This window comes from Aspergillus lucknowensis, assembly GCF_044049455.1.
Source record: "Aspergillus lucknowensis strain CBS 449.75 chromosome Unknown BJX67scaffold_93, whole genome shotgun sequence".
In the NCBI taxonomy this organism is placed as follows: domain Eukaryota; kingdom Fungi; phylum Ascomycota; class Eurotiomycetes; order Eurotiales; family Aspergillaceae; genus Aspergillus; species Aspergillus lucknowensis.
In genome coordinates, this window is record NW_027263637.1 from 14,548 (window position 1) to 35,722 (window position 21,175).

General features: G+C 51.0%; 7 protein-coding genes across 7 annotated transcripts; 2 read left to right on the forward strand and 5 right to left on the reverse strand.

Annotated features, from left to right (window-relative positions):
- Positions 1 to 156: 156 nt before the first annotated feature.
- BJX67DRAFT_336048 (DUF3712 domain-containing protein) lies at positions 157 to 1,837 on the reverse strand. The gene is made up of 6 exons (XM_071027592.1): positions 1,581 to 1,837; positions 1,505 to 1,528; positions 1,270 to 1,438; positions 791 to 1,206; positions 610 to 731; positions 157 to 553 (listed from the first exon to the last, which is right to left on the reverse strand). The coding sequence occupies exons 3-6, from the start codon at positions 1,413 to 1,415 to the stop codon at positions 269 to 271; spliced, it is 969 nt and encodes a 322-aa protein (XP_070880499.1). The 5' UTR covers positions 1,416 to 1,438; positions 1,505 to 1,528; positions 1,581 to 1,837; the 3' UTR covers positions 157 to 268.
- A 1,670-nt stretch (positions 1,838 to 3,507) lies between these two features.
- On the reverse strand, positions 3,508 to 6,241 carry BJX67DRAFT_335757 (uncharacterized protein). The gene is made up of 2 exons (XM_071027588.1): positions 3,979 to 6,241; positions 3,508 to 3,920 (listed from the first exon to the last, which is right to left on the reverse strand). The coding sequence occupies exons 1-2, from the start codon at positions 6,027 to 6,029 to the stop codon at positions 3,773 to 3,775; spliced, it is 2,199 nt and encodes a 732-aa protein (XP_070880500.1). The 5' UTR covers positions 6,030 to 6,241; the 3' UTR covers positions 3,508 to 3,772.
- Positions 6,242 to 7,742: 1,501 nt separating this feature from the next.
- On the reverse strand, positions 7,743 to 9,749 carry BJX67DRAFT_335754 (DUF1776 domain-containing protein). Its single transcript, XM_071027587.1, has 4 exons — positions 9,395 to 9,749; positions 8,982 to 9,324; positions 8,751 to 8,914; positions 7,743 to 8,701 (listed from the first exon to the last, which is right to left on the reverse strand). The coding sequence occupies exons 1-4, from the start codon at positions 9,425 to 9,427 to the stop codon at positions 7,844 to 7,846; spliced, it is 1,398 nt and encodes a 465-aa protein (XP_070880501.1). The 5' UTR covers positions 9,428 to 9,749; the 3' UTR covers positions 7,743 to 7,843.
- A 1,941-nt stretch (positions 9,750 to 11,690) lies between these two features.
- Positions 11,691 to 12,501, reverse strand: BJX67DRAFT_392194 (transcriptional coactivator p15/PC4 family protein; the record flags this gene model as incomplete). Its single annotated transcript, XM_071034909.1, has 2 exons — positions 11,985 to 12,501; positions 11,691 to 11,918 (listed from the first exon to the last, which is right to left on the reverse strand). The coding sequence occupies exons 1-2, from the start codon at positions 12,270 to 12,272 to the stop codon at positions 11,691 to 11,693; spliced, it is 516 nt and encodes a 171-aa protein (XP_070880502.1). The 5' UTR covers positions 12,273 to 12,501.
- Positions 12,502 to 12,631: 130 nt separating this feature from the next.
- BJX67DRAFT_375939 (PaaI family thioesterase) lies at positions 12,632 to 13,090 on the forward strand (the record flags this gene model as incomplete). Its single annotated transcript, XM_071031775.1, has 2 exons — positions 12,632 to 12,748; positions 12,809 to 13,090. 2 exons carry the CDS (start codon positions 12,632 to 12,634, stop codon positions 13,088 to 13,090), a joined length of 399 nt encoding a protein of 132 aa, XP_070880503.1.
- Positions 13,091 to 13,496: 406 nt separating this feature from the next.
- On the forward strand, positions 13,497 to 17,225 carry BJX67DRAFT_337685 (PX domain protein). Its single transcript, XM_071027598.1, has 3 exons — positions 13,497 to 13,559; positions 13,635 to 14,309; positions 14,361 to 17,225. The coding sequence occupies exons 2-3, from the start codon at positions 13,756 to 13,758 to the stop codon at positions 16,783 to 16,785; spliced, it is 2,979 nt and encodes a 992-aa protein (XP_070880504.1). The 5' UTR covers positions 13,497 to 13,559; positions 13,635 to 13,755; the 3' UTR covers positions 16,786 to 17,225.
- BJX67DRAFT_392200 (DDHD family phospholipase) lies at positions 17,122 to 20,385 on the reverse strand (the record flags this gene model as incomplete). Its single annotated transcript, XM_071034910.1, has 4 exons — positions 17,122 to 17,588; positions 17,669 to 18,862; positions 18,927 to 19,662; positions 19,704 to 20,385. The coding sequence occupies 4 exons, from the start codon at positions 20,383 to 20,385 to the stop codon at positions 17,459 to 17,461; spliced, it is 2,742 nt and encodes a 913-aa protein (XP_070880505.1). The 3' UTR covers positions 17,122 to 17,458.
- Positions 20,386 to 21,175: the final 790 nt, after the last annotated feature.

The window sequence follows — 21,175 nt, forward strand, 5'->3', positions numbered from 1 at the left end:
AATCGCTTTGCATCAGAGATAAACCACACTTATATTCATTTGTAGTAATCACGAGTGGTCACAGGAATGGTCGGAGAAAAGGTTATAACAACAGGAACGAGGAAACCCTTGGAATCGCAATCTCATAGTGGTATTGGTATCTCAAATAGATCCATCCGGTCATGTCGAAGCATTACAACGGACAAAGAAACAGAAAACGTCGAGGAAAAAAAAAAAAGGCCGCCAGTCAGAAAAAAACTGCCCAGACAAACGAGTCATCACTCGATCACTAAATAACCTCGAGGATATTGAGGTCGACAACGAGCTCGTTGGCCTTCAGCGCGGCGGTGAAATACGGAATTTCCTTGCCATCGTACACGCTAGATTTGCCGACGATAGTCAACGGGATGGTGGGGGCACCGGCTGGCAGATCGCCGATAATGTCAAACAACTTGCTGTTGCTCAGGTTAGAGAGCATGGGGACGTTGTTGTCACCAGGGTTGAGCACAAGATCGTTCAGGAATGACTGGCCAAGCGCCGTTCCGTTGGAGGAGATGTCCAGGGTTATGTTGCCCTATATGACACGCATTAGCGGACAAGCAGCACAGATTATGGGCGTCTGATTCGTACCATGCTCAATTGCAACACAGAGGGATTGGGGATGAAGACAGTGCCATGGGCATTATTCCCGTCTTCTCGGTCACTATCGAATCTAAGAGACTTAATCTTGAAGCCCTTGAGCTTGTTGAGGCCTGCATCCACGGTCAGGGGGCGTGTCCTGTGAGGACTTTTGGTAAAAACTTCAGCTCACCCTTCATGGTGACCGTCTTATTGTACGTCACATCAATCTTCGGGAGCGCTCCCAGCTTCAGGTCCGGCTCGCCATATACACCCAGATTGAACTCCTCATTCATCATCACTGCGGTCGAGAAGGCCGCGAATTGGTCGGCATCGGTCAAGTCAACCCACTGCTCCACATGTACAGCAGCATCGTCTCTGGCCTGGACCTCTGGGACAGTAACAGTAGCGAAGGCAGGCGACCCCTGAAGGCTAACGTCGGCATCAAAGCTGTAGATCTTCGGGTGGAAAATGCTGCCAGATCCGATGACCTGTTTTTGATTGAGCTGGAAGCCATCGGGAGTGGGGTCGGTGATGACCATAGACTCAACCGTCAAGGTAGAGTCATTGATGTCGCCCTGGGCAATGTTCGGATAGCCGACATAGACACTGTCCGAGGCAAACGGTTAACCCAGCTGCTCCTTGCTTTTACCAAGCGAAGAGCAGACTTACAGCGGGAGCGCAATAATGAGGACGACCGCGCAGAAGACGATCAGATGAGCCCACCACCACTTCTTAAAATGTGCCTTCAGCTTGGCCCCAAAAGTGGGCTTCGCACCCGTCATAGCGACCTCCTCAACGGCCGCTTTATCCGACATCTTGAACCGCGGTGGTATAAATTCTAGAACACGCCCAACCAGGTCAGTATGTGTGACCCGGTTGTGAGAGGAGGCCTCAGGGGAAATACAAGTAGAAGACCTGTCACTTGCGACTTATCAGGACAGTTAGTAACCAACGGGTACGGGTTACAGAGGAACAGAGACCGCGGGTGATGGGCATATACCTAGTTCACAACTAGAGAACTCAAGAAAAGGAAGAAGTAGAGAAAGGAAGGAAACCGAAGAGAAAGAGTGGCGAGAAGCGAAGAGAACACGACCCTTGAGGTCCTCGGCGAAGTCCCAATCGCAGAGGCTCGAGATGCGAGGAGAGGAGAGAGAAAAACGAAGCCGGCAAGCACACGGGTCGAGAAAAATGAGCTAAAAGTCGTTGGATGGATCCCGAAGCATTTTTATCTACCCTTCCAAGAGAGGCTTGAGTCGATCACATGTAGCCACAGAACCACCAAGCACCGCGGAGTGTTCTGTGGAGCAAAGGGGCTTGAACACTGAAGAGCAGAATAATGCCGAGAGAAACCCACGGGGGTCCCGATATGATGTCGCCGCCAAGTCTGATTCCAGGAAAGGGGGAGGCGACAATTGCCCGTGCCTTGTGCCACACTCACTTCGGTCCTTGGAACCAGAATCGGGATATAAAGCCTCGGTGATTCTCGAGTCCCGGTGAAACAATTACAGTGTCTGAGACTGTTCGTATGAAGATCGACTTGACATGCGTCTCTGCGTGACGCATCACCATGAAACAGCCCTTCAGATGGGCCGAGGTGCCCACAGGAATTGGAGGTCAAAGAAACCCGGAAAAAAGTCAAACGGAGGGAAAAAGCACCCCTCACTCGCTCGCCATCGTGCAGCCGACTGGCCCAGCGCCGGCACTCAAGCAGCGCAACAAAGGGAGACAGCTCCTGCAAATCTGCAGGGTCAGGCCGAAGAATGGAACCTGGCTTCAGGGCTGTTCATCTTGTTCCCCAAATTTCCCCATGATGATCCATGCTTGGCCCAGGAGGCCGGCCCATTATTGGGCGAGACAGAAAGTGGAGTCCTGGCCGCCAAGGAGCCGATGCGGGACTTGGGCCACAAGCGAATGGGAGCCACTGGCTGGACCATCAAACATTGGTCACTCGGGGGGGCTAAGCCAGGGTGGGCTTCCACCCCGGCCACTCCAGGCCACTGGTCGAGGTCGCCAATGGTGCAACACAATCCCATCATGCCAGTAGTGTGACCTGGTGTGTGAACTCTGACTGCATTTGGCCAATCCTCCGTCCGCTTCGTCCACTCGCCCTCAAGGGGGGGAACCTCTGCGACCAGAATCCTCGGTTTCGACTCTCGAGCGAGGGGCGAATTCTGGCACCCGTGCTCGCTCGACGGCGCTGCCCACAAACTTGGTCGAGATCGACAAGCAGGAACACTCGAGGAGGGTGCCTTCGCTTCGCTGCCGAGCCGACGGTGACGGCACTGAAGCGGGGGAGAAAATTTCTTGCAGCAGGCAAACCCCGTGACTCTCCTGGAGGACGGAAGCACCCGAATCGCCCCAGATTCTGACTCAGCCAAAGAATCGCCATCGAAACGGGAGAATGCGATGACTTCGAGGTTGGAGGGTTGTTGTGCCAAGAAACTCAATTGTCTGTCATACGACCTTGCGCCCCTTCACAGATCACGATCCGCACCACCTGGGCAAAATCACGTCTCTGCAGCATTCACTACAAAGCCACAACAGTCAGTTGCTCCGAGAACACCGTCTATTTGCAAATTGGCCACCACTGTGGTACAAGGCGCTGTTCCAGCAATGTTTGATTCGTCAGGATCATCTCGGTAGCTAAGGGAAGACAACGAAGGATTTCCGCCACATGGGGAGAAAAAGATATAGAAAAGAAATGAAATGACAGAGATAATTGGCGGAGAGAAGAAAACAGACATCACGCAGTGATTAGATAAGTGAAGGGTATCCAAGAAGAGAGTTTGATGCCCGCAAGGATGGAAATAAGAGAGACACATGCTTTTTATGCACAGTTCAAGGCAGGGATATCTGCTCAAGGGAAAAAAAACTTGGGATCAGTAATAGGGAGGTAGAAGGGGAAATAAATATAAGGGGCAAGAATGATCACCATGGCGATAAAAGAAACTTCATCTCAAGTATGCTCAATGAAGGCTCACGAGAATCAAAGTCAAAACGTAGAGGAAGTAGAGGGCCAAAGAAAGAAAAGCCAATATGCGCAGGAAACTGAAGGAAAGGGAAGGGAAGATGACATGATGCAAAATCACATCAAGGGTTTCCGCTTGACGCCGCCAATGCTATTGTCTCTGCGTAATAACGCAAGGCTTAAAATGACACACGGAAGAACCATCTATGCTTCGTGGGCGTTGGGTTTTTTGCGCTGGAAAAGACTGCGAGTTCGGGATTTGCTGCGTAGCTTCCTCTCGGGGGCATCGGTTTGCCGGCCACGAGACCGAGTGTTGGGATCATCATCTGACATATACTTGTCTTTGTAAATCCTGCACAGAGACCAAATCAGTATCAAGTTACGGACGAATTACTCCAAGTTGGACCTACCAGCTGTTTCCAACCATGCTCATCCCCTTGGATTCCGCCTCGCGATAGAATTTTGCTGCCTTCTTCAAATCTTTCTTGCATCCAACACCTTCGGCGTAACAGTAACCCGCTTCAGCAAGCGCATCAGCATCCCCCCATCGGCCTGCGGTCTCAAAACAGCGCAACGCAAGAGCTTTATCCTGTTCAATACCCCATCCGTTAAGATGGCTCACACCAAGCTCATAGACGCTGAGAGCGAACTGAGCCCTGTAGGCCTTTTGAAGTTCCCGCGACTTCGCTGACACGGATGGGTCAGCGTCACTATTTAGTTCCAAGCCAACGGAGTCCATCGCTTTACGCAGCCACCGCACGCCTTCCTGTTGGTTCGGCCGCATACCCCAGCCATGCCGACAAGCCAAGGCGTAGAGTAACATTCCAACCGGATGGTCCTGTTTCGCGGCAATTCGTAGATGATACGTCGACTCATTCAGCGATCCCTTCTCATGAAGCTCAATGCCCTTCGCGACATGGTCTTCTGCAGATATAATCGCAGAAGGCACGGCCACCTTCGCTGTCTGGGGGCGCAGCGTGGACGCCGAGTCCGCGGAGGATGTCGTTTCCGAGATGTCGTCGGTTCGGCACGTTTCTAGACTCGGTTCCCGTGGCGCACTCTCTCGTTCCGGTTTCTCGGGAAGTGGCGTCGCTGTGTGGTTGGATGATCTAGAGACAACTGGTGTCAATAGTTTACCCTCCGATGCTGGGGACTCATAGACTGAGCGTGGTTTCTGCGGCGCGGGAGACTCTTCAGTAGACGGAGGCGGAGACGGCGTTCTGGCAGACCGCTGCGGCTCGGCCGTTTTCGGGCGCTGCTCGGGGCTCTCAAACAGCGGCTCCTGCCATTCGAAATGCGGCGTCTGCAGGCCAGAGAATATAATCGAATCCCTAGCTACTCCACGCCCGCGAGGAAGTGAGTACTTTGTGTATATATAGGAGGAAACCGCCGACGATGGCTCGTCCTGCGGCGCGGTAGACAGGTCCGAAGGTCCTGGTACCATAATGGGATTCGGTTTATTATTGCGGTTCATCGTGCCCTGCAAGTTAGCAGTCGGCTGCTCCGATACCCCAAGCCCAATGGGTGCAGAAAGGCTTGTGCTTGACCGACTTAAAGGACGTGAAAAATTGAATGACGGGCGAGGAAGATGGCTGCTGTTAGAGGCCTCTGAACTTATAGATGGCGACCGAGGGTGTGAACGGCTCATCGTGGCCATCGGGGAATACGGTAGAGACATCGCGCTACTCGAAGATAGTTTGCGTGGGTTCGAGAAAGTTGAACCACCATTAGAGCTGCTGTAATCATCGTCCGAGCTCTCCGTTTGATGGACACGAGAACTACTCGACGGCCGGGACAGAGGTGAGGCAGGGGGTGCAAGGCTGCGAGGAATATTCAGGCGAGAAGCTGAGTCCGTTGGCGATTTATGAGACGATCCAGGGACCGCATATCCGATAGGAGAGGGAGCATAGAACCGGCGTGGATCGTCCGACGAAGCACAGAGACTATTGTCTTCCTCCGGAGATTCCGCGCGCACTGCGTCAAACCTGAAGCCTTCGTTGTCGACGAGGGGAGATTCGCTTTTTGGCGTCGCATCTTCGTCGTCTGGGTAGCCGTGTTTACTGGCGAGATGGGATACGCTGCTCAAACGAGGGTGTTCAGACTGGGGGCGAAACCGAGGTTCCTCCGGCTCCGGACGAGATTTCTGGGTCGGATGTCTCGTCAATCCTCCTCCTGCGCTCTGCGAAGAATCGCCAGACGACGCAGATCGAAAATAGCCGGGTCGAGGCTGAGACAAGGATCGTGCAACACTCGCGGGGGGCAGGCGACTCATTCGTCGATCTCTCCGTGCTGACTCTTCCAACTGGCGCGCCAGAAGCCGGCCCTGAGCCGCAAAAGCATCGAGCGGGGATAGTGCGGGAGGCACTTCGCCATCAAAATGTTCGATGCGCGGCGATGCAGCGCCACTTCGAGCCATGTCATGAGAAGGCGAGCGGGAACTGTACTGCGGCCGGTAGGCCATTGTGATACTCCGATGCACACAAGAAGCGGACGATTCTTTCAGGCGTTTGGGGCGAGAATAAGAGAGGCGCAGTGACCGCTAAGTTCATTCAGCCTTGTAGTGTCCTGTGGTAAACTCAGCCGGCGCGCATTGAGAACAAGAGATGACGATCGCAGCGGCAATTGTTTCGTCGAGTCTGGAAGACGAGTTATGACGAGCCGAGAGGAAACCTCGCTCGGCAGCGAGATAGGGGCGTTCGAATCCGGGGGCGGAATTACTTGAAAGGAGTGGCAGCCCCAGAATGAGAAGCGGAAGTAAAGAGTCGAGTTGGTCAACAACGGTGGACAACGGGCCAGGGCCGGACAGTCGAGTTCAGATGAGGCGGAGAAAGGAGCGGCAAGACGAAACAGAGCAGAGGTCGGTCTGTTGTGATCGAAGCTGGAACAATGGGAACGGACCATCAGAGAGGAGATCGAGCGTGGGTTAACATCGCGCGGCGCGAGGGACGGTTGCAGAAGAAGTTCATTCAGAACGCGATCCGAGCAGAAGCGTCAAGTTCGAGCAACGGGAAAAGAAGACAGCAAGAAAGGACAGACGGAATTTCGTCAGGTTGTGACGATGTGACGATCGTCGACCTGACGAGGGGCGGACGGGTCGGACGTCGCTGCACGTCCAACTGTGGAGGAGTGTATTCACCCCGTCCACAAGCACCAAGAACCCCCGGATTACCTCCAGATCAGGCACACATTCTGGAATTTATACAGAAACCGAGTCGGTACAGTTCCGGTATAACAATTACGCGAATTCATGTAAACTAACCGAGGAGAAGTCACAGAACAACTTGAACGACTGGAGGTCTGAGTCAGGGGCTGGCTGGATAGTTAGAACGAAAAGTAAATAAATGAAGTAATCACACTGGAGATTCATGACGTTTTCTGGAGCCCATTCTTGGCAGGGCCAATTGCTCTTCTCTCCATCCCTTGAACAATTTCTTCAATTTCGTGGTGAAGACTGTGTCGCTTGGGTCAAATCGAGTCTCGTGCTTCAACCCGAAAGACCTTCGGAGACCCAGACCAAGTGATAGACAAAACTGTCGCGCAATTCACTGGCAGCCTGCCAGTCAGATCGCCAGGGGAAGCAAGAGGTGAAACTGTCAAACCATGGACAATTTGAGTTTGGTTCGTTCCCAAACTCCCAGACAAGTGGAGACGGAACGAAACGCTCGTTTTCATCCTCGATTCGCCTCCAGGACCAAGCTCAGACTTTGAGACAAATGACACATTGACGCATGGTCACTGAGCCAGTCTTGCGTACCTGTGAAGATTATCTGGCCAGGGACAAGCCAGGGGAGTCGAAGGCGAGGACAGTTCTTCCTTCAATGGTTCTCTTTTTTGTTTGGTGGCGGAGAACCCCTGTTATTGCGATAATCTCCCGATTGCCCAAACTGTCCAAAGAGTCGGACGCCAGAAGACAGCCCCATCCACCAATGTTTGTGGAACAATGTTTCAGCTCGTGCCCAAAGAAATTCGAGACTCTCCAGCTGACATCTTTCACGCTGGTCGAAATGCGTGGATCAACTCTCAAAAGTCTCGCCGCTCACAACCCAAAGCCCAGCGTCACCTCGATTGGTTGATAACTTGTTCATGAGTTACTTACACGTCGACTTTGTTGGGACATCAGATCATCATGGATGGAAGGAATCGATCTTTTGAATCATATTCGGTGGATCACCCAAGACAAACTAAGATGATTTTCACAGAGCAGAGAATGCTTCGATTAAGACGTTTTCGTAACTTATCGAATAGGGTGGCAATAGTTATCAGACCCCAAAAACCTTACCGATCAACTTTTTCCCAGCCAGTTTCGCTTCCACTGCCGCTCGAACTCTCCGAAGAGGAGGGGTATCCTGCATATCCGCTTCGAAGTCCTAACATCCATCCTACGAGGCCAGGGGGCGTCCAGCGGCCAATGAAGTGATAAGACCGTGCGCCTCTACCAGCGTACCTCACAGGCGTCTTTGCCGCTCGTTTTCCAAAAATGTTTCTCGATGTCGGTTCCAATGCGTCGAGCACAGCGTTATGAAGGGCTCTGGCAGGCGATCCCCGCACCATGCTAGGTCCGGCAGACGCGACAGGCCGTTGCTCAATGCTGTTAAGATATTGGGGCCCATACAGGGCTCGTTGTTGAACGCTCCAGGTAAGAACTTCAGTTCCTGCAATGTGACTGTTTGGAGCTCGATACTGCGGCCCGAGATCAATATTTCCAAGTTTCAATTCCACCAGGTCAACATTGTTGTGATGCAGAAGTCTCAGTTCCCTTCGAAGGGATGTTGCAAAACCTGATAAGGCACGCACCGTGGCTACCTCGGGTCCAGAAAAGGGTGCTGAAAGCGAAGATGATATGGAAGGGTAGATCAGAATAATAGTACCACTTGTGTTGCGAACTGTTAGAAGAGGTAGAAAGACCTGAGTCGTTAAAATGGGCGATAGAAGGCGTGTATTTATAGTGTCAACCCAAGTAGACGGAGGAATAGTGGCCACGGGCCCGGCTACAAAGTTTGGCGAAGGGACTAGTATGAGCCCACTCAACTGACAGATATGCGGCGACACCCCAGGCATCGGGGAGTGTGGCTGGGTGATCATGGTGTGGATTTCATTCAACGATGTTTGCACCTCAGACGGCGACGAAGGCAACTAGAGAGATTAGCATTGACTTACGAATGCGGATAAAGATGCGACTTACTGTGGCCAAGTCGAGCCATAGAGGCCTTATATCAGGCCGATTCTCGGACCGGACCAATTGCTCTTCTTCTGCGGATGACACGGTAATATAGACGATATATCCTCTCCGGTCTAGATCCGCTGCTATCGACCGAGTCATCGGCTCATGCGGTGACCCAGCAATCACTAATCCGATGTGAGCCTCGAGATCAACGTATGTTGGCACTGAGATACAATAGAAGAGCCAGCCTACCTATTATCTCCTTCCGCCCACCGTTTGCGGCCCGCCTTGCTTTCCGTCGCTTAGCTCTCAACTTCTTGCTTCCAAAATATAGGACACAGGTCGTCCCCACAAAAGCCAGAATGGCCGCACTCAATGCTCGGTTTCGAGCAGCCCAACCGCGCACACGATCACACAGCGACTGCGAATGAGGGGTACAGGGGCGGGTCTTTGACGATGGCCGAACACTTGACGGTAACCATAACTGATGGGAGAGCGTATCCCGAACAGCGTCCGCTACGTGGTCAACATGGCGGTCAATCGCATCCGCAACCTGCAGCGAATACCTCCTGACGTCATGGGGAATAGAAGCGAGCTAGAAGAGAATACCATAACTCATCAGAACTCAGCCGTGGCTGGCTATAGTAGGGGACAAATCCACTCACGTAATCGAAGAAAAATTGATCGTCACTCGTCATATCGATCAGGTCGAACGTTGTTTGAAGGTCAAGTCAGGTCTCCAAACTCTGATAAGGCGAGGGTCCGTCGATGAGCAGCCGCTGTCACCTGACCAACGAGTTGTTCTCAACCCATTGGAAGCGACGTCGTCGTCCTCGTCTCGCCTCCCCTGGCTCGGAATCGAGAATTCTAGTTGTAACCACGGAAATGGATTCCTGATGATTCTCGGGTATCTGATGTTACTGATGACGCCTCTTGAGAATAAGATCCCGTGAATCCGAGCTGTATATTCCGGGAGTATATAAGGAGAGCAATAGCCGAGTCCTTCTCGAACAGAAATCAAGCCACTAGCGCGGAGGAATGAAGATACAGTGGCATGACAAAAGTTTGCAAAAATCCCCACAGTAAGCGCTAGTACAAAAGTAATGCCGCTTCCTAATTAGTCTTAGTCGAAGCTATTCTGCCAGCCAAAACAACGCGTTGAGAGTAATTTGGGGTGGTGAAGCAATTAAATCTCTATATAATAATGCCAAAACGCAAGGAATTGACACCAGATATCCGGGCCAGGCTCTGTAAGCTTAAGGCAATTAGATGGTCATTTAAGATGATCCATCAGCAATATCCTGATATTCCATATGCAACAATCTATTCCACGATAAAGCGCGAGCGTACGCGGAAAGATCAAAAGTCCTCCCCTCGCTCTGGACGGCCTAAAAAGATCTCTCCTGAGGAACAACAACATCTACTAGATCTAGTAGAGCAAGATCAGCATATCAAGATGCACGAGCTCTCCAAGGCAGTCCAAAGCAGCCCTTCAGTCCGTACAGTTCAGCGACTATTCCGTACACTACACATGCGGAAATGGAAGCAATGTGAGCGGCCAGAAATTACGCCTGCAAATGCAGAAAAGAGGCTAAGATAGGCACAAACTTATGCAGAATATACCGCAGAGGACTTTTACCAGGTTATCTGGTCTGATGAGTGCTCTGTTAAGCAAGGAGCTGGCGCGCGAAGGATATACACCTTCCAATCCCCAAGACAACAAATTATTGAACGAGATGTCCATGCTGTACGCTATGGCAAGGGTGTGAAGCAGATGTTCTAGGCTGCCTTTGGCTTTAATCGACGGACTGGTCTTCTTCCTCTTGAGGATGATCCTGAGGCTGCACGAGGGGGGGTTACTGCCTGGGTTATACAGGGGGTATATGAAGCATTTCTCCCAGAAATCCTAGGCCCTGGGGATATCTTCATGCATGACGGAGCCTCCGTACATAGAGCTTATATTATACGCGAACTTCTCGCAGATATGGGCGTGGAAGTTATGGAATGGCCTCCATATTCTCCAGATCTCAATCCTATCGAGAATCTATGGGCTATTATAAAGGCTAAGATATATGAGCTTCATCCAGAGCTAGAAAGGGCGCTAGATACTGAAGACACCTTACAGCAACTTATTCAAGCTGCTATAGAGGCCTGGCATGCAATTGATAACCGGATTCTACAGAATCTATGTGCCACCATGCCTCATCGCGTACAGGCAATTATTCAGGCGGATGGCTGGTATACAAGCTACTAAGGTCAAGATAGCTTCGTACTAGATTAATTAGGAAGGCGGAAACTATTTCTGTACTAGCGCTTAATGTGGAGATTTTTGCAAACTTTTGTCGTGCCACTGTAACTATTTTAACTGATGAGAGTTATGTGGGGTAAAATATTGGATTTCCAATCCAGATCCAGATCAATCAATGTCCAGTACTATGAGAAGAATAATCGCTTGCGTTATAGGGCATGATGACGAGCATTTACTTGATGTTTGTCCTGCTCTCAACAGCAGGGCCGTCTCCGTGCAAGGAATCCAGAGTCTCCGGCCCTCTGGTTCCCCGAAGCCGAACCGCCGGATTTTGGTCAGTCAATATGACCTCCACTCCAACATCTTGATATAGCCACGCAGGCGCGAGCCTGGTCCGATTGTCATCTATGGGGGCGCTGTTGGGACCATCGTAGGCAAAGCACCACGTCACAGTATTCCTCTTCAATCTCATACTAAAGTTAATTGGAGGATTCCAGGTTTGCTCCAGTCCAATGAGGAAATGATTGATTATGTGCTCGACTGTTGTTCCAGTGGAAGGGAGAAGAATCCGCCTGTGAATAGAAGAGACGTGGGAGCCTGGAGGGTCCATCCGAGAATCCGAGCCACTGGCTGTCTGTCCGCTTCGGGGGTCGTGCCAGTCTGAAAAAAAAAAAAAAGAGCGCAAAACAAAACCAATCTCCACCTCACAGGTCCTATTCTCCACACTCATCCTCATCACTTGTGGCCTCAATGTTCTTGCGCGAAGGGCCAGTCCTCGAAAGTTCATCTGTAGAGTCGTCCTCTTCATCGACCCTGGAACTCGTACCGACGCCAACATAATCTGGGCGAGGAATTGATACCCCCTTCTCCTGAAGGACAGTCTCAATGTCAGGTAATAGAGTCATGAGGGTTGAATATTGATCAATTGGCAATGAAATGCCCTGCGACGCAAGGCCATTAGCTTATGTGTAAGAGGTATTACGCCTCGACGCAAAAGGGGAGCATACTTTCTTTCCAGGAAGCTCCTCTCCATCCTTCTCATAGTACTCCCTGATATTGACCATGGTTTTTCCACGAAAAGAGGAGACAGTGACGCGGCGCATTTTTGAGATTTCCCAGTAGCTGTCGCCATTCATGTCTTCTCTCCTAGTCGGAACCACATGAGAATTATGAGAGCTGATATCCCCCGAACGTTGTGCAATATTAACTTTAGACTTCTTCGTCCGGGGTGGTTTGTCATCAACGACGAAGTCATCAGTAGTGTCCGAAGTACGTTTTCTTGAGCGAGAAGCCATGGTATGAGCGAACGCAGGGAGGGGTAAGCTTGTTGTTGGAATAGAAAGAGCGCGCGTAAGGCTCCGCCTGTTATTCGATTTCGAAAAGAAGATTCTTGTCAATGAAAGGTGAGAATTCAAATTTTAGTTATTGATAACTGGAGATGGAGTTGGATACAAAGAAGGTCACGTGATTGGTGAGCTTTAGGTGTCCCAGATGGTGGTTGCAGCGCTCCAGGAAGACCGCCGCCTGTCGTTCCGCCTTGGAAATTAGTAGTTTTTCAAACTCCAGTCTGCTGTGTCCCCTTCCGTCTTCTTCCTCTTTCCACCATATTGGGCCGCTTTCGTCCTTTCGACTCTTTTTTTGGACTTTCCCATCCATGGACCAAGATACCTCCACACCACCAATCGAGGTGAGCTTACCATTACAACAGGTCCTCAATGTCTGGGATTGTATTCGGGGGAATAGCCCTATCTACGAATTTTTACTCGGTGATGTGGATATTCACCATGCCGAAGAGGGCTTAAGGTTGGCTCCAAACACCTAAACTGAAAAGGGGCTGGCTCTCCATGGCGTGTTCTCCGCCTGTGCCACCGATTGGGCTGGCGGGTTGGCAATCGCGTCTTGTGGGCTTGAATCCACCAGCGTGAGCCCCAATATCAATGTCAACTACCTTTTCTCGGCGACGCCCGGCGACTGGTTGGAGATTAAGGGCTATGCTAATAAATTTGGGAAGACTCTCGCGTTTACCACGATAGCTAACTCAAAATGCACAATCTCTGGCGACATCACGCTGCTGGCCCAAGGATCTCATACGAAATATATCAAAACGCGTTGATGCAGCAACCTACTACCTGGGTAAGCAACCAGCCTCCTTCCAGCAGGTGCCCTTGAATGAATCAGAACATACCGCCATCTTCTTTGCATCCAGCATGAAAAACATGTACTTTGAATGCCTGGATTCACTCGGATAGCGGAGAAAACCCCATTAATTTTGCTTTAAATACCTTGCTATTATCTTCTACCAGCAAGGTTCGCATTAATTGGTGGAGACATACTTCTACCTCACTTTAGCCATTGATAGTATTCCACACCCCAGTGTTATACCTATTCACACTCAGACCTGTTGATATTACAAAGTAACAGGCGCCGCATGTATAATTACTCAGATCAATCCTTAAAAAGACCTTTCCGCCCGTGTGTAGCCACAAAGACAACTTGATCAAGTGTATCCACCATTCATAGGGGTCTCCTTGATTCGCCCCATTCGGGGAACCTTGGAAGAGAACTGTCAGTCCGCCTATTATGTAAGGAACCGCTGTTCTGATGCTTCAGCCGAGCCAAGACATCTTTCATTGACCATGCTCTCCTCCAAATCAAAGACTGAAGGACCCAACAGCCCCATTCATTCCGAACCCCGAACCGTCACCTCTATTAAGCGCGAAAAGGGGACCCTGGCGGGCTTACAGCGTCCATGCACCAACTTCATCCATACCAGCGACTATGGACGTTTCGAACGATGCATTGCTTCGATCTCGATCCGACCCAGCCCAACGCTCCGAGCAACCTGCTTCCAATCACCGCCCAATGAAACATGACGAGGATAGTCAAGCAAAGGCTGAAAATCCGATCACCCCGACTTTAAAGGAGCTGACTGACCTGGCGTTACAATTCCTTTCAGCATCCAGCAACGAAACGCTGCTCCTTGTCCTTGCCTGCCTTATGGGAGCAACATATTTTATTTTTGGAAGGCTCGGGCTGATAATTATTGGTGTAGCTATTGGAGTCACACTTCATGCGTCGTGGGAGGGCGCAGGTAATCTTCCACCCGAATCGCAACAAGGTTTCAGCAGGAGGCAGCTCTCCCTGCATATATCTAGCCGATTGCTCGACTGGCAGAACAACAAAGGGCCGGAACAGGGTGCAAATCATATTAACCATGAGGGACATGTGATCGAGGATAATTCGGGTCCGGAACTCGATCCGTCTATCTTTGGGCCGGCGACGGCCAGCGCTCTACAGTCGTTGGTCGATGCGGTGGTGAGAGATTACGTGAAGTAAGTGCTAACGACCTATGCAATATCACGAGCTTACCAGCAAGGGGAAAGCTACTGGTATGAACCGATTCTTCCGTCTGAATCGTCATTTCCCATCTCTTGTCGGAGGATATTAGTTGGCTTTATCACTTCCATTTCATCTCACCTACGTCGTAAACGAACGGCCGACGCCTTCCTGGAGTTTCTCACTAATTCAACTTCAACGGCTATTGTATTTTTGAACGAACTATCTACGGCATTTGAGGCCGCCGGCCCTACCGTTACAACAGAGGATGCCATCTTGCGTTACCTAGAGTCAGATCCCGAGAGCAGTCTCTCGAACCTTTTAGCAAATCAACAGCAGCACAAGAAACTCATAATGATATCAGACGATATCTTGTCTAGGTTCCTCGACCATGATGCTTACAGTTGTGCCCCTCTTCGGAACCTTCTTCGCGAGATTCTAGCTGGGGTTGTCTTCGAGTCGACGATCGTTAGTATGTCTAAGCCTGAGTTCATAAATGGTTGGATTACATACTTGTTCAGTGAGGGCGAGTCTGAAATCATGAACGCGATCGACGCGGGGGTGGAGGGAGCTCGAACCCACGGCGTAACAGCTACCAGTACGAAGCCAGCTTCGGTTTCTGGGCCGGATATTATTGCAGACCCCGGCCCGGTCCCGAAGGTTCCTACCCGTACGGTAAGTAAAATTGACCAGGCTACAGAGGAGGCCATGCTCGAAGCCAAGCGCCTGAGCGACATGATTGCGGCCCAGACTCCGGAGAGAGGCGCCGAAGAGACTATGCAGAACGACGTCCACGAAGGAAAGCTTGCCACAAGTGACAGTGCCATTACCAATGCAGACACAGAAGGTATGATCGGAATGAAGCCAAGTGCCAAAGCTGGCTCTGCTGGAGATGCACATGAGGCCGGACCACCCGAAGGGGGCGGTTCGCTCCCTTCGCTACCTTTACACTCTCCCGAAACCCCTCCGACTACTTTACCGCCAGAGAGCCTGAATACGCCATCCGCTTTCACCCTCTACCGTGCTTCTATAACAGTAGATGATAGCGTGGATTCTGGGGACAAGACCACCCTTCGAGTGAAACCGTCATCAAGCTACTTACTCCAGATTGAACCCCAGTCCGGGCGTTCAAGTGGTTGGATGGTGTTCAGGAAATACATGGATTTCGAGTCCATACATGAGACGTTAGGAACAATTTCGAGATTAAATGAACTCCGATTTGGGGATTCACATCCAATTGTGCCGCCTTGGAGAGGACAGACAAGGCAAGCTCTGGCACGTGCCTTGGAGCGATATCTTCAAGACGCTCTTCATTTAGAGCCACTTGCAGAGAGCGTGACCATGAGACGATTTCTCGAAAAGGACGGGGCCTTTGGAGCTGAGCTTGCAAACCCATCCTCGAAGCCCGGCTTTGTCTTCTCAGGCCAGACTGCCTTTGGAAACGTCGGCAAGGGTGTCTTGGACGTATTAGCAAGCGCACCGAGAGGTGTCTCTGGAGGAGGCAAGGCCGTCTTCGAAGGTGTTACTGGCGTATTCGGTGGAACAAGCAAAAAGGCACCAAGTACCCCGGGCACAGACAACGAAAGTAGAGCCGGTGGTGATCTATTAAGAAATGAATTGCTTCTAAGGGCAGATAGCCCGGAGGATGACGAGGATCTAAGGCCAAGCTGCGACGCGACAGACGGTGCCTTGCCATCCCAGACGCGAGCGTCGGACGATACTCCTAACCTTCCCGGGTCCACCGAGGCCACATCCCTTACCGGGTCATCGGATACACCTCTGCGAACCCCAGGATCTGAAGAAAACCCTACCGGCGAAGCCACCGGCCGAGCCTCTACCACCCCCACCTCGATAGCTAGGGGCAGTATGGTTGTCAACTCGATCAACCTTTCCGGGGAGAAGGACAGTAACATTGTTTCGCTGACGGAAGACAGAAGGTCGACAGAAGCACCAGCTGGACGCAAACACCAAAACAACCCGATCACGGAGGATGAAACCCGCCTGGCAGTGGAACTCATCTTTGCGGTTATCAATGAACTGTATTCCTTATCCTCCGCCTGGAACATACGTCGGACCCTGTTAAATGCGGCAAAGACTTACATCCTTCGCCCCGGGAACCCGAGTCTAGAGACGATCCGCAATTTACTGCAGGAATCCATGATTGATAGCCATAGCTCAGACGAGGCCGTCGGGATATACTTGGCTAAACTCCGCGAGAATTCGCTACCAACCGCGGAGGAGCTGAGTTCCTGGCCCGCTCCTATTTCCGAACCTGAAAAAGAGCGCCAGAGAGAAGCTGCTCGTCGAGTCCTGGTCCAGAAAGGACTCCCGCAGACTATAACGAGTGTTATGGGGGCGGTTGCCAGCCGAGAAGCTCTTGGTAAGGTTTTTGACAGCCTTCAGATCGAGCTTGTCGCTCGGGGATTTGTATTTTCTGTCCTTTTACAGGCGTTGAGGGCTGTGGCTCTCTAGAGTTGGCAAAGCGACAAGCTTGGAGATGTTGCCTATATAATCATGAAGGAGACTGTGCCTTACAGCCGTAATACGCTTAAAATTCAAACACGGGCTCGTAAGGCTGCTCATTGACCCTTTTATATTGCCTTGATTACAATCTCCCCCGCTCTCTCGCAAATATTTTAGCCATCAACCCAGTGAGCGTGCGTACCATGGAAGGGAGATGGAGCTAAACATATCTACCACTGTACGTCGATGTCTATGAAGGAGCCACGATACTTCAAATAATTATATTTGGGCTGAAATTCTTCCCTAGTCATGCCATCCTGATTCACCGGTGATGTCACACAGGCTCGCTCTTCCTTGTGAATACGTAGGCTGCATTGCACAGCTGAGGCTTCGCGTAACAGGCGAGAGCGGTAGAGAGAGAAGAAAACTTCAATTATAGGTCCGCTGCAATACTTAGACCACGAGCTTAGAACGCGACCAACAGACCTCAAGACACTAGTGTTTTACGGGAACGATGGAGAATGATGAGTTTTGAGGGGGCTAGGCTAGAGATTATCGCAGGCATGCAGAATTGTATATCTTGGTCCGATGAAGCTCAGATCCTTGCCATATAGCGCATATAGACCATCGTGTTGCGCCAATATACGGTTGCAATCGATCCAAGTCGGCTGTGGGAATTTTGTCAAAGGTCCCCTGGACGTAGACGTTTTTTGCAAAGCATTTGCGAAAGCATGAAATGGTTAACGTCCTCGTCTGACCAGTAACTAAGATGGCTAGCAAGGCTTGCAATCAAGGATATATCGAACGCGCCCCTGTTGCGCCGAATTAGCGTATGTAGTCGAAGACATAGAGAAGTGCGGGAACGGGATTCGAGACGCGGGGGTAACCTTACTCCTGGATGCTATAATCGACTCGTCCATTGGAATTCAATAACCTCAATTTCTCATCTTCCATTCGTAATTTCCTCAAACTGCGGTCTGCTTCCTGTACTGGTACGTCTGGATCGCCCTTTGAATCGGCGTCCCCTTTCCTTCGTCTTAACTTGGCTTTCTGGAAGCCCTCGTAGAGCGTCTCTATTTCTGGGTCTATCAAAGTAGGACTGCGATTACCCAGAGCGTCTGCGCTCGCGGTCGAACGGGTTGGTTGTTGCTGGGAATGAAGACCAGGGCTTTGTTGCGAAGAGCTTTGGTCCGAGCTGATACCAAGGCTGCGGTTGAGCAAGCTGCTCGCGACACCGGATGTAAAGTTGGTCCACAACGACCCGACGCTTTGGCCAACGCGACTTCCAATCATCGAGAGGCTCTGCCCAGACGCAGTCCAGATGCTCCGCTTGACGGATGGTAGAGGTTGTGGCTTAAGAGACGACATCGCAGGAGATATTAGCGGTTCCATGCGATAGCTAACCGGGTCTGAGGGGTGGAATATATTGTATAGTTCCCGACAACGTGGCGTTGACGCGGAAAATTGCTTCTCGTTCATCGAGATCCCTGTGCCGAAAGTTGCAGACTGACGTTTAGATTTGAAACCTTTGTTGGCAGTCTCGTCGCTCCCTGCCAAAACCGGTGATCCCCCACCATTCTCATTCCCCAGAGACGGTCGCCCAGCGATTGTGTTGCCCTTAAGCATTTGGAAAAGCGCTACCGGAGACCCCAGACAGAAAAACTCCTCGCATTCAAAATCAAGCGAAGGTACATCGGCAGCGGGTTTATCTTTTGGGTGAGTTGGTCTGCTCGGATCCGCGTCCTCAGAGCAGAGAATATCGAACAGGATTGCGCTCCCTAGAGAGTGTCCACAGAGACTCACAGAGCCTTTAAACGTAGGGTTTCTTTTTTTGTAAAGTTCGACGATTCGATTGCATTCCTGTTTTACTATAGAGCAAATATGTTCACAGTACTTACTTTGGTAAAGAAGAACATCCACTGCGAGGTCAGAGATAAGGTTTCTGACAGCAGGTACGCTCTCAAGCGTTATGTCGGATAGAGTAGGGTAAAGGTCATCCTCAAGAGTGTCTGCATCTGCAAGATCGAGCTCCTTACGAGTTTGACCAAGCTTTTGATATGGAAATTCTAGCAGATGTCTCCAACACCTAGTGCACATCAGCGTGAATGGCGGGGCCGTTGACGCAGGACGAATGTTGGTCAAACACTTACACAGGCAGTACTTGGACGCGGCAGTTTTTCTGCTGGTCCGGAAACGCGGAATTGAGGGCCTGAAGGTCGGGTGACACTTTGTAAACACTCTTCATTGTCTTGCGCAGGACATTGACATCGTGAATAAAATTGACACTTTCCAAGCGTAGCCCTAGGCGTTGACCTATGCCGTGCGTAACAAGGACCAGGTGGTCAATTTCTCTTTCCCTGTCCTCATCATCGGCTTCCCTTGAATCTTCCATCTCCCTTTCTTCTTGCTGCCGAGCGTGCTCTTCAAGATCGGTCGTATCCTGGGCGCCAGCGAGAGAGGAAAGGCGCCGTTCCAACGTTGACTCTGGTTTTACTTCGGGTACATTTGCGTTATCCGGTAGCTGCGCTTGTGAGAGATTGTACCCTGAGAGTTCCGATGATGCCTCGGTGTCCACACTTGTGGCCTTTTTGCGGGGAGTGGGCAACGAGTTGCTAGCTGATTTGTGTTCCGAACTTTTTTTCTCTTGTGTTTCATTTTGTCTCTTCGTTTCGGTAAAACCACGGACGAGCCTGGTGCCTGCGACGCCTCCGAGAGTTTGATATACGGTTGTACTGACTCTTGACATGAAGTCATCGCCGGTGAGCAATGCTGTGGTCGAATCCTGATAAGTAACAATGCTGTTCATATAAGAGCCGAACAAGCGATATTTTCGTGCTTCAATTGCGGACGCCGGGGAAACATTACTGAACCCCTCTGCACCATTAGCTGCTAGCTGACAGAGCACATTTCGGGGTACCTGAACTTACTCTCTTCGTGGCCACTCGACGCCGACAAATGCTGAGCCGAGGACTCGCTGGTGTTTTCGGGTCGCCACGGTTTCACTTTCAAATACCCCTCCTCAAGCTGAGTGGCAAGGTTCTCTTCACAAGGTTTGATTGAGGATCCTTCTTGAAAAAACCACGTCCCGCGGCGAACTTCGTATACGGGACCTATCCAGTAAGCCGGCCCCAGCTCCCTTCGATTTATATTCACATCAAAAAGGTAATCTTCGTTGACGGGCACTTTCACCGCACCATCCCGCGTTTCGTCCTTTGGCCTATAACGTCCCTGCTCCCGTTCCATCTCGATATCGCACACGTCTTGGAATGCATGCTCGATAGATTGAGAGTCCTTTAACGTGAAGGGAACAAACTTCTTTGGAGGGGCCAAAGGTTTCGAGTTTTCCCTCTTTTGGTCTGGCAGAGAGGGTTTCCACTTGGGTGAATCTACCGCATAGAACCATCGTACCTTAAGAAGGGGGCAGTCCGCCGGATAGTGGCGGAGGCTCAGCCTGCGCCGATGAGAAACGGTATGGTCTTCTCCTTGGGACCGCTGAAGAATATCTTGTGCATCGTTACTGATGACCGGTTGTTTATTGGCACTCTCCAAGCTATTCCAGGACGAAAATGTCCCTGAGAATGGCGTCCCTTTCGGAGTCCCATTCGCCATTAACGGCGGAGACGAACGAATGGCCGGGTGGTGAGCTACGTAAGCGCCACCAGCGAGGCGGGATTTGTTGGGAAGGAGTAGACGGAAGGTCAATGGAACAGCAGCAGTGAGACGGGGAACAAGTCGCATATGCGCTCGAATCAGCAAAGAAAGAATTCCCGGTTCAAGTTGTGATAGTGTGCAGTATTGGCAAATAGTAGTTTCATGGAAGGTATACGATATTTGCGGCTCTGGAACCTTGGAAGGTTCCAGGTCCAATCCATCATTCTTGGCATAATACGAGACTCGCTCAACCAGGATCAAAATGAATAGGACAAGATTGAGTCGCCCTGGGTCAAGATCAAATAAAAGTCAATGGGTTCGCTACTCCGTTCTGTTTGCGAAAATGTTCTCCGATGTGCAGGAAGTGCGCCGTGGTGGGCTGTCCACACTCTGGGCTGAGACTTCGAACTTGTTATGACGTAGGCAACCAGCCGCAAACCCGATCCGTCATGTGAGCCTTACTAAGCCGACTGAGTCCCAGAGCTCCAGAGACAATCCCGCTCCTTTGGTGAGATGTGATTGCATCATCGAGCAGCCTGGGGAGGAGAAGAGCGTGGCATGTCCAAGAAGTCGGAAGACTTGTACAATTAACTAATTGTCCGGTGATACGCTGTCGCCGAGCTAAATCCCGCTCATTGCCTCCCAGGCGTCGTAGTTTCGCACCTTGGTGACCTCTTCTCTGGTGGTGGGAATGACCTTTCTTGGGTTGAGGATTCCAGCCACCTGCTGTTGTTCTCTTGACCCCACC